Source organism: Tamandua tetradactyla, chromosome 2, assembly GCF_023851605.1.
Source record: "Tamandua tetradactyla isolate mTamTet1 chromosome 2, mTamTet1.pri, whole genome shotgun sequence".
In the NCBI taxonomy this organism is placed as follows: Eukaryota; Metazoa; Chordata; class Mammalia; order Pilosa; family Myrmecophagidae; genus Tamandua; species Tamandua tetradactyla.
The window spans coordinates 23,333,508-23,348,259 of NC_135328.1; the positions used below are offsets into that span (position 1 = coordinate 23,333,508).

The 14,752-nt window shown below is 37.9% G+C and overlaps 2 protein-coding genes and 1 pseudogene across 3 annotated transcripts in view; 1 reads left to right on the forward strand and 2 right to left on the reverse strand.

Moving 5' to 3' along the window:
* LOC143667035 (olfactory receptor 13C9-like) overlaps positions 1 to 14,752 on the reverse strand; it is a 713,098-nt gene that overhangs the window by 446,260 nt on the left and 252,086 nt on the right. The window lies entirely within an intron of this gene.
* On the reverse strand, positions 1,244 to 3,907 carry LOC143655809 (pseudouridylate synthase TRUB2, mitochondrial pseudogene; annotated as a pseudogene).
* On the forward strand, positions 5,571 to 6,515 carry LOC143659325 (olfactory receptor 13C3). The gene has a single exon (XM_077132165.1). The coding sequence runs from the start codon at positions 5,661 to 5,663 to the stop codon at positions 6,513 to 6,515; it is 855 nt and encodes a 284-aa protein (XP_076988280.1). The 5' UTR covers positions 5,571 to 5,660.

A 14,752-nucleotide genomic window follows, 5' to 3' on the forward strand; every position in this document is an offset into this window, starting at 1 on the left:
TCAAGAACAAGCCCAGAAACCAATCTTTCTTTATCCTGCTCTGCCAAAAGCACAGCAAAGAAGCAATTTTTTAAATCTATCATAATAAATCAGTTCTTAGAAATTACAACTGGTGTGGGCAGGCCAGGCTGCAATGACTCCATAGGCTGAACCACAGTATCGACTTTTATCAAATCAGTCAACATTCTCCATTTTCCTGACCTCCCTCCTGCAATAAATATTGGAGAATTCCAAGAACCACGAGACTCCTCTAAACATATGGCCAGTTTCCAAATCAACGGAGTCAGAGCCTCAAACCTCTCTACAGATAAGGGCCACTGCTCAACTCAAAAAGGCCCGCCTGTAGTATTTGTAGTGGATGTCCCTGGAGCATCTCCTCACTTTATGCTTTAAGAGTTCCCTTATTAAGTCCCTGTTTGGGCACCAATTGCCGAGTCCGGCTCAAGCAACTGTCGAAACAGGGTAAGAAGTGGTAGTGGGAGATTGAGAAGAAACACAACTTAGAGTTTAAGACAAAGCATGAGCCAGGTAGTTCATTGCCTGACTGAACACAATAACCAAATAGAAACAGGAATATTTTCCCCGTCTTATATTCACTGCAAAGCCTTCATAACGAATTTCCATTACTTAAGATTTAAAACATTATGGCCTTAAGGCTGAAACCAACAACAATGTTTTTGAATGAGCTCAAATAAGCTTACTAATTCAGATGTTTTAACAGGCACCCCAGTAGCTTTAACACACACACGTACTCCTCCAGCCGCCTATTATGATTACCCGTTACCCTGATGATCCAAGGAAAATGCTTACTTTACCAATATGACTCGAGTCCTCTTCTATCGGCTGGACACACGTGCCTCTAATGAGACTTTTCCTTGGTTCCTTAATATTGATTTGGAGTCTTCTTCTTCGAGCCCCACGTTTGGGCGCCAAATGTTGCTTCCTGTTGAAACGGAGCTCGAAGGATATTAAGGAATGATGAGAAAGAAAGAAAGGAAGAAGGAGAGAAAGAAAGACACTGATGGGCTCAGGGGGTCTGAAGTCTATCTGAAGTAAACTCAAGCTTCAGACCCCCTGAGCCCGTCTGTGTCTTTCTTTCTTTCTTTCTTTCTTCCTTTCTTTTTTTCTCATCATTCCTTAATATCCTTCGAGCTTCATTTCAATAAGAAGCAACACTTATTTATTTTGTATAGTCATAAGTTCTAGTTCATAAATAGTTCTTATTCTTCTGTCACCCACTGCCTCACCAGTTGCCCAGCCTTTCAATGCCTGCGCTGCTCTCCAGCCCCAAGGCAGAGCTTGGTCCTGCAGAGTTCCAGGATTGGCTTAGACCTGGGAGCTTCTGGTTACCCAAAAATGGCCTTAAGTTCTTCTCCAGCTCTGAGCTACCCTGGGGGCTGAAGCTTGGATAGCATACTAGATGCTGTGTAGGTCCCACTGGGTCCTCAGGAGGACCTATTTGAGTAGAGACAGCAGTGGTCTTAAGCGCTAGGCCAATTTCATGTACTAGCTTCCTCAGCTGCTTCTGCATCTCACTGAACCCCTAAGAGGAATTCCGAGGTGTAAAGGGAGGCATCCGATGCCAGTTATCAGCACTGGGGACTTGCTCATGGGACTTATTCATAGCCTCTCACAGCTATTTCATGAGTCCCCTGGGTCTTCAGGTTGAGGTTGGAGTACATCACCAGGGTCTTCTGATGGAAGTCTTGTATCTCTGCTAGGATTCAGTCCAGCTTCTCCCTGGTCATGTGGTCATACGTTATTTTCTGGACCAGCTGCCCGTCCTCACAGAAGTCATCTGTGGCTCTGCCCAGGAGGCCACTTACTGCATAAGCCAAGCACCCCAGAAGCCAGAAGGTGTCCCACACCGACTTTCAAACTGGTGAATGCTGGCCCATGCACGAGGGGATGGTTGGCCAGGGTGGACACACTGGTGGCAGTGAGGGTCAACTCCTTCTCCTCGCTGCCTTCCACCAGGCCCAGAAGAAAGCAAACACACTGTTCAAGAGCAGGAGGCTTCCCTGCATTGAGACCCTTCAGAAGCTGCAGCTCCACGGTGTCCCGCAGGTGCCTCCATTTTAGACCTGGGGGCTTGTAGACCGTGAAGAGTCCACACAGCCACACCAGTTCTGCAGACCATGGCTACCACTGGCAGCCTGGCTTATGCTAGATTTTCCTAACACGTTTTAATTCATTAACATGCCATATGCCAATCTGAAATTATGACCCAAAATATCTGTTCTGATTTTTTCCTTTTGTGTATGATCATACAGATTTACTTTTGCCTTATGGATTTATTTTATTTTAATGCTTATATATATTTCTTTTCCTTAAAAAAAAATAAAAGGTGTAAGGATGCAGTGGTAGAATGCTCACCTTCCATGCAAGAGACCTGGGTTCGATTCCCAGGCCACAGATACCACCCTCCCCCCACCAAAAATAAAGGTATAAGGATGGTATCTTGTATGAACTTACGTGCTCAAAAATAATGATGGTAAAGCAAGCAAATAAATAAATGAACAATTGTAGATTTATCTCAGCAGAAGTCTGTTTTATTTTTCATCCTATCTAGATCCTTTTTCAATCTGGCATATGACTTGGTAGCTATCATTTGAGTTACTAAACATTAACTTTTAATAAACTTAAATTTAGTAAATATATTTTGAATTTAAAAGTCTGTTTTATTTTTCATCCTATCTAGATCCTTTTTCAATCTAACATATGACTTGGTAGCTATCATTTGAGTTACTAAACATTAACTTTTAATAAAAGATTTAGTAAAATATTTTGAATTTAAAAGCGCTCACATTTAAAAATTTTTTTGGTGAACATTTGTCCTATATTTCCAAAAGTTTCTAAATTTCATTTCTTATTTTGAACTTTTGTTTGCCCACAATTTATTCCGAATGCCACTTTTAATTGGGTTTGTGGGAAATACAAGAACTTTCTTCATTCTACTACATCTCTCATTTCAACTTTAAATTGCTTTGGGAGTTGGGGAACAATTACAATCATTGTAGCATAACAAATATTTACTCTTCCACATGTATGGAACCTAACATCATTTGTTGAATCTGATCTTAATTGAAAACACTGACACAAATATTAAGGAAAAAGTAACCTGCTTTTCCAAGAGGTGGAAATAACTTATCAGTATGAAGGTAAGTCTTCAGTATCATGAAGCTGTACTTTTTAATCAGTAATCAGAGGTATTATTAAATCTGAATTTGTAATATGAATAACCTGAGTCAATACAGCTACCAATGTATTATAATTACCATAATACAGGCACCCTTTAGTAGTAGTAGGAGGAGTAATCGTAGTAATAGTAATAGCAATAGTACAATGCCTGCTGAGTCAAAATGCTAGCTTATCGTGTCATCGCAACATGCCTGTGAGAAAAGTAAGGCAAATATATTTGTCACTATTTGAAACTTCTGGAAGGGTCGTAGTGAAAAGATCGTGGGCTTTGGGTCTTGCCTCTACCCATTATTAGTTGTGTAACATGAGCCAAGTGAACTAATGTCAAGGACAAAATGGGATACTCAGTAACCTACTATAAAAGTTGGCTAAATAAACTAAAGTGTTTTCACATAGGTCATGATTATAAAAAGACCAATCTTCACATCCAGTTGGAAAACACTGACGACGTGTTAAGTTAAATATTTTAATCCTTGTGTCATCTGTCTGCTTAAAAACCTCATAGAGTACTAGCGTATAGCATCAAGTTGTAGGGGAGCTAGTCACAAGTGCTTCCTGCTAATGGACCCCTTCTCCATCAAAAGAGGTGTCCAATCTTCTGCCAGAATTTTGAGCATTTGTGTACTTCAGCCACAATATCCTTCTCAGATGTGCTTGCCACAATGACACCACTGAAACTCCCTTGTCCTAATGGGGGTAGTGCCATCTGCTTATTCCTAAACTTGGGCCCAACTTCTCCCTTTCAGTATATTCCTCTTTCTCTCTTCTCTTCCAAACTTGTCTAATCCTTACCAAGTTTGCATACCTGGCCTGAATTTGCCTTGACAGATTTGCTTCTCATAAATTTCTTCCTTTAGGGAAACTTTTCACCCAAGTTACACGAGGTAATTATATTCATATTATATTTTCATATGTTCTCCTATATCCCAATCTGAAGAGTGAACTTGGCGTGGCAGGCACCTTAAATTAGTTTTTGGTTTTTCTTCACTGTGCTTGGAACATGACTGGGCTCAAATAGGTTGTCAGGAATATCCTAAATTCTAGTAAGGGGCATAAATTTACTCTAAATTTTAAAAAAGTGTCTTTCAATAATATTTCAATCTAAAGGGTATTGAACAACATGGTAAGACTGTAGTTCTCTGTAAAACACAACAGAAGTAAGTTATTGCTATCTTCCAGGTGGTTAAGCGCATCTTTATGGTAACACAGAAGACAATCTCTCTGGCTCAAAAATCTGGATAATCTGCTGACTCGGGGTAGATTAAAGTATTGATAATCTGTATGATTTTTAAAGTAGTTTCATGAGCATCACCAAGGAGCTTATTAGAATTAAAGAATTTCTGTTTCTGTCCTGAACAATTAATCAGAAACTGTAATTTAGCAAGAACACCAGCAAATTTACATGCATATGAAAATTAGTGAAGCAACAAACTAGATCTGGTTTCAAAGGTCTGAACTTCAAATTTTGCTTTATTGTTTATTATATGGACAATGTTGATCAAAATCTGTTTTTATATTTGAAAACAAATATAGGGAGTGATTATATTTTGTAAAACAAAGTGGTATATACAAATGCATGCATATATTTATAAAGTACTTAAGCCTGTTACTCTTTTCCCAGATTGGCTCAAACAAGTAAATTATCAAGACAGTCTCTCAAGATACAAAATAAAGCAAGCAAAGAGACCACATAATGTTCCACAAAGATTCTCCATCATATCATGCAGAATGGCCCATCAAGTAGTCTTGTCATAAGAACAATCAAACCAGATATTGAGTGGAATTCAATAGGTGATCAACAACTTACTTCGCCTTTGATTGGATATTAAATTATGGTGCTTGTTATTCAATTAATTAAGATTAAAGTCTATGACACACAATGAAACTGATTGGAATATAGTATGCAGTGAGGCATAGAAAGAAATATGCACAAAAATCCAAGCTGCTGAAAGTTTGGTCATCCCTTTTAAACCTGAATCTAAATTCTGTTCCCTATTGATTTGTCTTTTGCTGACACCACTGCTTGTTTCCTGATCTGATGATAGGAAGAAGTCAGGCTGTCATCTAGAGGATTCCAGGGATTTTAGAGACCTCAATGAATGTTCTTCAAGTAGGACAGTTTATTCTAGGTCTTTATCTGATCATAGGTAGATCTTTATACATTGGGTATGGGGATAGGTAATTCTAATATTCCCAATTTTTATCTTACAATGGTTAAAGAAACCAATATGTAAGATCTTCAAACAAACTCCTTCTACTCCATTCTAAAATAATGATTGCTCATGTAACTTTTAACATTTTTTTCTTGGCAGTGAATATATTTTTGTGAGGTTTTCTTTGAAATTATGAAAGTGGATAGCTCGGATAAGTATAACCAGACGTTTGTATCAGAATTTGTTCTTCTTGGTCTTTCTGGATACCCAAAAGTCGAGATTATTTACTTCTTTCTAATTTTAGTGATGTATCTAGTGATTCTTACTGGCAACAGTGTTCTCATCATAGCAAGCATCTTTGACGCTCGTCTTCACACCCCCATGTACTTCTTCCTGGGAAACCTCTCTTTCCTGGATATCTGCTATACATCCTCCTCTGTTCCCTCGACACTGGTGAGCTTAATCTCAAAGAAAAGAAACATTTCCTTCTCTGGATGTGCAGTGCAGATGTTCCTCGGATTTGCCATGGGGTCAACAGAGTGTTTCCTTCTTGGCATGATGGCTTTTGACCGCTATGTGGCCATCTGTAACCCTCTGAGGTACCCCATCATCATGAGTAGGATGGTGTATGTGCTGATGGCTTCCACGTCATGGTTGTCTGGTGGAATCAACTCAATTGTGCAAACAGTTCTTGCTATGCAGTTGCCTTTCTGTGGGAATAATGTTATCAATCATTTCACATGTGAAATCTTAGCTGTCCTCAAGTTGGCTTGTGCTGATATATCCCTCAATATTATCACTATGGTGATATCCAATATGGTCTTCCTGGTTCTTCCACTGCTGGTCATTTTTTTCTCCTACATGCTCATCCTCTACACCATCTTGAGAATGAAATCAGCCACGGGCAGACACAAGGCCTTTTCCACCTGCTCTTCTCATCTGACTGTGGTGATCATATTTTATGGTACCATTTTCTTTATGTATGCAAAACCCAAGTCCCAAGACTTACATGGGGAAGACAAGTTTCAAGCTTCAGATAAGCTCATTTCCCTGTTTTATGGGGTAGTGACACCCATGTTGAATCCTATAATCTATAGTTTGAGGAATAAAGATGTAAAAGCTGCTGTCCGATACCTGCTGAACTGCAAACATATTCATTAAAAACAAAGTGAAATATGAGCCTTTGTGTAACAAACAAAAATATGGACCAATAAGGGCATCAGAGAAACTCCCTTTGGGAAATGATGGCTAAGGAGTTATGTTTTTAATTCTTTGTATTACTGACATTATTTTATTAGAATCACTGGAAATAGTAATCTTCCAAACTCAGCTTCCAACATGTGCTCATCTAGTTATTACAAAGACGATTAATTCCATCAGAATCCCAGTTATATGTGAAAAGAGTGTTTTGGCATACTCTGTCACAACATAGCGGGAAAAAAATCGCACAAAAGCTTTGGAAATAGAAAGGTAAGGGCACAAATCAGTTGTACCACAAGTACATAAATGATGCTGGATTGGTTTTTATTCTTTCTGAAGTGTAGGTTCCTTGCCTGTAATAAAGGAATATATAAAAACCCAACTTCCAGTGTTGTTTATTTCACTAAGTAGAAGATTGCTGAAGATTCTTCCTGATAAAGAAGGAATCAGGGAGTACTTTATCTTATGGGAAATGTGAGGCATTTCCCTACTGCCTAAGGGAGACTCGGAAGGTTGTTCTGTTCCATTCCAAGCCATGTTAGTGGGTGCTGCAAGAAAGTTTCTTGAGTTTTTGAATGCCTGCCAAGAAGAGACTTGCCTCTGGCATGATGATTGAAGACATGCTGATCTCTGCACGCTGTAAACTAGCAAAAGAACTAATCCGGAGGAGGAGAGAGGTATGTTTCTAAGGGCTGAAAATAAACAGAAACATTTAAAATCTTCCTGAGATGTTCTTACAGCCTCAGCAAAAGTGATAAAAACAGTAATTGGGAAATAACACTAGCTCTTGTTATCCTGAAATGAGTTGAAACTCCTTAGTAGTAAATCTATTTTAGTTTTCCTTTTTTTCTGTAGATTCCTTGTATAGAAGGACAAGGCTGAGCACAGGGCATCTTTGGTCCACACCATCTATTTATCCCTTAATTACTGAGCCCATTACAACAGGTGAGCTTTGGATTGGTTTCCTCCCCATTTTTTCCTCTCTCCCATTTGTTTTAGAGCCAGAACATGCCCCCATGTTTCCTCTTTGGGATTTTATTTTCTGCTAATCCACTCTACTGGTGGCCCAGGTATCTTCCCAAGTGGTCTGGTCACAAAAAGCCTGTTACCCTGCCACTTTTCTATCTGGATTGGAGTGTTGTCACTGCTGGGACCCTGCAGCTGCTGGTCCCTCTCTTCTGGGTTGGATCATTGGGACATTGCTTTTGGTTCTATTCAGAAAGGCCAACAGCCTGTTGGTGATGACTTTAGAAATTCTGGCACCTCTGCCCAACCTTTGCTTTCGTCAATCCTCATACTTGTTTAACTCAATTTAACCTTTGACTATTTTAGGCAGCCAGGAGAAAAAGAACAGCAGGCCATAGTGGACATGAATTCTAGGAAGGGAGTATCCATGGAGAAAACCCCAAACTGGTCTATATCATCCACCTGGGGAGGGGTGGCTGCCCTCCTGGATGAATGGGGGCCATCATGAGAGTATGGGACACCCTGAAAACTATCACGGGGCTATTAACTGTTTTGCAATCGATAGCAGGACAACTGAATTTTAGCAAAAAGAAAAAAAAAAGCCAAGTAGTGGTGGCCATAGCCTGGCCCCTTTTAGGAGTCTTATATGTGGCCACAAAGGTAAAACTGGTGTTTAAATAATAACCCACCATCTAGAGGAGGAATTCAAACTAGAAAGAGACATGTATCTTGCCCACGCAAAAATAAAGAACTGTCTGCCTGACTGCTTGCACAGAGTGGACGATCAGTTAGAGACTCTGGCGTGCAGACATGCCCGAGTCAGAGGCCACAAGTTGCCTCAGGTCTGGAGGATTTTAGCTCCTCTGGGATGGGACCCCAAAGTGTGGGGCCATATAGATTCCTCCTTGGCAGAGGAAGGGGAGACGGAGGAGGATGAGGAGCCCCACAGGTGCACCTCATACAACAGAAAAAAAAAAAAGGAAGGTGTCACAACATCAGGATTGACTGCTGACCTGGTCATTGCAGGCTGCTACGTGTAGAACTTATTCTCTATATGAGGTCTCCACATGGGATGACATACTCAACCCTTTTTTGGAATGAAAACAAATAGAGGTAAGCCATAAAAGAAATAATATTGCAGGACAAAAGTAAAGCCGCATTTTTAAGTTTCACAAAGGAAAAAAAATAGCCAGAATGAATAGTTGGGGCATGAAGTCAGATAAATATGTATAGCACATTATGGAATTAATGCATTTCAGTAAAATCTAATAAGCTGTAATCTAGCTACTAGCACAGCTTTAAACTGTAATATTCACATGGATTGCATGTTTATCTTTAACATTTTGGAATTCTGAGAAAAAAGCAGTTCACTTAAGAGAGCAGGAACAGTATTTCTGTACCAGCATAAACACAAACATACATACACTCCACATACACACATGTCACAAACCACATTATGCTTGCATTAAAATGTAAGTGGAAACCAAACACACAAGTAACAACAATAAAATTGATAAAATGGAATTCAGCAAAATTGAAAGCTCTGTATGTCAAAGGCATTTTTAAGAAAGTGGAAAAATGCTCTGCTGCATCATATATCCAATTAATATTTAACATCCAAAATATATAAAGAAGCTACAACTTAACAACAAAAAGACAAATAACCTAATTTTAAAATAAACAGAAGACTTAAAAAGACATTTCTCCAAAGAAGATGTGCAAATAGCCAATAAGCACATGAAAATGTGCTCAATATCATTGGCATCAGGGCAATCAAACAAAACCTACTAGAAATGAGTTTGTTGGTCCCTCAAAAAGCTAAAAACAGAATTACCATAGGACCTGGAAATCCCACTTCTTGGTATGTACCCAAAAGGATTGAAGGTAGGGACTTGAACAGATATCTATACACCAAATTCATAACAGCATTATTTACAAAGGCAAAAGATGGAAACAAACCAAATGTCCATCAACAGGTGAAAGAATAATCAAAGGTATTAAAATCCGTACAATGAAAGAAATGAAATGTACCTTGCATTTAGGGTAGGTATTATCCCCTGTCTGGGGAGTAATTTATCCAGAAAATTTTAAAAGTTCATACCACTCGCCCAATTAATATCACTTCTTAAAATATATCCTGTGAGACCTTAACTGCTACACATTAAAAAAAATAACTTTAAACCAATTGCTCATTGTACCTCAAATGATAAATCAACATACAGGCCTGATGAATACTATTACTCTTAATGACTAAAAGAAATATTAAAATGATGTATTTGTGAGGCAACAAATTGACAACAGTCTCTTCATTTTTACACTTCAAAAAATTTTTTTTGTAATTGTTAAGAATATTTACTTATCAGTTAATATTGCACTGTTTCAGTTCTTCTGGCTGCCAAAGCAAATACCATTCAATGGGTTGGTTTAAACAAAGGGAATTATTGGTTCACAGTTTTGAGGCTAGGAGATGACCAAATCCAGGGATCACCAAAGTGATGCTTTCAATGGGTTTTGGGGGCTGGCTGCTGGTGATCCTTTGACCTTGACTTTTATGTCACATGACAATGCACATGGCAGGCTCCCCTATTCTCTCTTTTCTCTTCCTGGTTCCACGAACAGTCAGATTCTGACTGCTTCTTCTGTGGCTTTCTCTCTCTGTGTGGCCTTCCCTATAATAGTAACAGGATTAAGATGTACCCAGATTCAGCTCTGCCACACCTCATTAAAATGTCCAATAAGAGTTCACATTCACAGGAATGGATAAAGATTAAGAACATGTTTGTTTGCTTGGGGGGAGGGTACATAGCTCCAAACCATCACATATACTTAACATACATTTAACAATTTTTTGATAATGTCCAGATTCTCCTTTTATAATTCTTCTTTCAAAGTCACATTGCAACCATTTTTTTTTTATTAACGGAAAGAAAGAAAAAAAGAAAAAAAAAAAGAAATTAACACAACATTTAGAAATCATACTGTTCTACATATGCACTCAGTAATTCTTAACATCATCACATAGATGCATGATCATCGTTTCTTAGTACATTTGCATCGATTTAGAGGAACTAGCAACACAACAGAAAAAGATATAAAATGTTAATATAGAGAAAAGAAATAAAAGTAGTAATAATAGTAAAAAACAACAACAAAAAAACCCTATAGCTCAGATGCAGCTTCATTCAGTGTTTTAACATGATTACTTTACAATTAGGTATTATTGTGCTGTCCATTTTTGAGTTTTTGTATCTAGTCCTGTTGCACAGTCTGTATCCCTTCCACTCCAATTACCCATTATCTTATCCTGTTTCTAACTCCTGCTGGATTCTGTTACCAATGACATATTCCAAATTTATTCTCGAATGTCTGTTCACATCAGTGGGACCATACAGTATTTGTCCTTTAGTTTTTGGCTAGACTCACTCAGCATAATGTTCTCTAGGTCCATCCATGTTATTACATGGTTCATAAGTTTATCTTGTCTTAAAGCTGCATAATATTCCATTGTACATATATACCACAGTTTGTTTAGCCATTCTTCTGTTGATGGACATTTTGGCTGTTTCCATCTCTTTGCAATTGTAAATAACGCTGCTATAAACATTGGTGTACAAATGTCCGTTTGTGTCTTTGCCCTTAAGTCCTTTGAGTAGATACCTAGCAATGGTATTGCTGGGTCGTATGGCAATTCTATATTCAGCTTTTTGAGGAACCGCCAAACTGCCTTCCACAGTGGTTGCACCATTTGACATTCCCACCAACAGTGGATAAGTGTGCCTCTTTCTCTGCATCCTCTCCAGCACTTGTCATTTTCTGTTTTGTTGATAATGGCCATTCTGGTGGGTGTGAGATGATATCTCATTGTGGTTTTGATTTGCATTTCTCTAATGGCCAGGGACATTGAGCATTTCTTCATGTGCCTCTTGGCCATCCGTATTTCCTCTTCTGGTAGGTGTCTGTTCAAGTCTTTTTCCCATTTTGTAATTGGGTTGGCTGTCTTTTTGTTGTTGAGTTGAACAATCTCTTTATAAATTCTGGATACTAGACCTTTATCTGATATGTCATTTCCAAATATTGATTCCCATTGTGTAGGCTGTCTTTCTACTTTCTTGATGAAGTTCTTTGATGCACAAAAGTGTTTAATTTTGAGGAGCTCCCATTTATTTATTTCTTTCTTCAGTGCTCTTGCTTTAGGTTTAAGGTCCATAAAACCACCTCCAGTTGTAAGATTCATAAGATATCTCCCTACATTTCCCTCTAACTGTTTTATGGTCTTAGACCTAATGTTTAGATCTTTGATCCATTTTGAGTTAACTTTTGTATAAGGTGTGAGATGCGGGTCTTCTTTCATATGGATATCCAGTTCTCTAGGCACCATTTATTGAAGAGACTGTTCTGTCCCAGGTGAGTTGGCTTGACTGCCTTATCAAAGATCAAATGTCCATAGATGAGAGGGTCTATATCTGAGCACTCTATTCGATTCCATTGGTCGATATATCTATCTTTATGCCAATACCATGCTGTTTTGACCACTGTGGCTTCATAATATGCCTTAAAGTCCGGCATCGCGAGACCTCCAGCTTCGTTTTTTTTCCCTCAAGATGTTTTTAGCAATTCGGGGCACCCTGCCCTTCCAGATAAATTTGCTTATTGGTTTTTCTAATTCTGAAAAATAAGTTGTTGGGATTTTGATTGGTATTGCATTGAATCTGTAGATCAGTTTAGGTAGGATTGACATCTTAATTATATTTAGTCTTCCAATCCATGAACACGGTATGCCCTTCCATCTATTTAGGTCTTCTGTGATTTCTTTTAACAGTTTTTTGTAGTTTTCTTTATATAGATTTTTTGTCTCTTTGGTTAAATTTATTCCTAAGTATTTTGTTCTTTTAGTTGCGATTGTAAATGGGATTCGTTTCTTGATTTTCCCCTCCGCTTGTTCATTACTAGTGTATAGAAAAGCTACAGATTTTTGAATGTTGATCTTGTAGCCTGCTACTTTGCTGTACTCCTTTATTAGCTCTAGTAGTTTTGTTGTGGATTTTTCCGGGTTTTCGACGTATAATATCATATCATCTGCAAACAGTGACGGTTTTACTTCTTCCTTTCCAATTTTGATGCCTTGTATTTCTTTTTCTTGTCTAATTGCTTTGGCTAGAACTTCTAACGCAATGTTGAATAATAGTGGTGATAGTGGACATCCTTGTCTTGTTCCTGATCTTAGGGGGAAAGTTTTCAATTTTTCCCCATTGAGGATGATATTAGCTGTGGGTTTTTCATATATTCCCTCTATCATTTTAAGGAAGTTCCCTTGTATTCCTATCTTTTGAAGTGTTTTCAACAGGAAAGGATGTTGAATCTTGTCAAATGCCTTCTCTGCATCAATTGAGATGATCATGTGATTTTTCTGCTTTGATTTGTTGATGTGGTGTATTACATTAATTGATTTTCTTATGTTGAACCATCCTTGCATACCTGGGATGAATCCTACTTGGTCATGATGTATAATTCTTTTGATGTGTTGTTGCGTATGATTTGCTAGAATTTTATTGAGGATTTTTGCATCTATATTCATTAGAGAGATTGGTCTGTAGTTTTCTTTTTTTGTAATATCTTTTCCTGGTTTTGGTATGAGGGTGATGTTGGCTTCATAGAATGAATTAGGTAGTTTTCCCTCCACTTCAATTATTTTGAAGAGTTTGAGAAGAGTTGGTACTAATTCTTTCTGGAATGTTTGATAGAATTCACATGTGAAGCCGTCTGGTCCTGGACTTTTCTTTTTAGGGAGCTTTTGAATGACTAATTCAATCTCTTTACTTGTGATTGGTTTGTTGAGGTCATCTATTTCTTCTTGAGTCAAAGTTGGTTGTTCATGTCTTTCCAGGAACCCGTCCATTTCATCTAAATTGTTGTATTTATTAGCATAAAGTTGTTCATAGTATCCTGTTATTACCTCCTTTATTTCTGTGAGGTCAGTAGTTATGTCTCCTCTTCCATTTCTGATCTTATTTATTTGCATCCTCTCTCTTCTTCTTTTTGCCAATCTTGCTAAGGGCCCATCAATCTTATTGATTTTCTCATAGAACCAACTTTTGGTCTTATTGATTTTCTCTACTGCTTTCATGTTTTCAGTTTCATTTATTTCTGCTCTGATCTTTGTTATTTCTTTCCTTTTGCTTGCTTTGGGATTAGTTTGCTCTTCTTTCTCCAGTTCTTCCAAGTGGACAGTTAATTCCTGCATTTTTGCCTTTTCTTCTTTTCTGATAAAGGCATTTAGGGCAATAAATTTCCCTCTTAGCACTGCCTTTGCTGCGTCCCATAAGTTTTGATATGTTGTGTTTTCATTTTCATTTGCCTCTAGGTATTTACTAATTTCTCTTGCAATTTCTTCTTTGACCCACTTGTTGTTTAAGAGTGTGTTGTTGAGCCTCCATGTATTTGTGAATTTTCTGGCACTCCACCTATTATTGATTTCCAACTTCATTCCTTTATGATCCAAGAAAGTGTTGTGTATGATTTCAATCTTTTTAAATTTGTTAAGACTTGCTTTGTGACCCAGCATATGGTCTATCTTTGAGAATGATCCATGAGCACTTGAGAAAAAGGTGTATCCTGCTGTTGTGGGAGGTAATGTCCTATAGATGTCTGTTAAGTCTAGCTCATTTATAGTAATATTCAGATTCTCTATTTTTTTATTGATCCTCTGTCTAGATGTTCTGTCCATTGATGAGAGTGGGGAATTGAAGTCTCCAACTATTATGGTATATGTGTCTATTTCCCTTTTCAGTGTTTGCAGTGTATTCCTCAGGTATTTTGGGGCATTCTGGTTCGGTGCGTAAATATTTATGATTGTTATGTCTTCTTGTTTAATTGTTCCTTTTATTAGTATATAGTGTCCTTCTTTGTCTCTTTTAACTGTTTTACATTTGAAGTCTAACTTGTTGGATATTAGTATAGCCACTCCTGCTATTTTCTGGTTGTTATTTGCATGAAATATATTTTCCCATCCTCTCACTTTCAACCTATATTTATCTTTGGGTCTAAGATGCGTTTCTTGTAGACAACATATAGAAGGATCCTGTTTTTTAATCCATTCCGCCAGTCTATGTCTTTTGATTGGGGAATTCAGTCCATTAACATTTAGAGTTATTACTGCTTGGATAATATTTTCCTCTACCATTTTGCCTTTTGTATTATATATATCATATCTGACTTTCCTTCTTTCTACACTC

Coding starts and splice junctions, on each gene's coding strand:
- LOC143659325 (XM_077132165.1), top strand. CDS start 5,661: ATGTATCTAGTGATTCTTACTGGCAACAGTGTTCTCATCATAGCAAGC.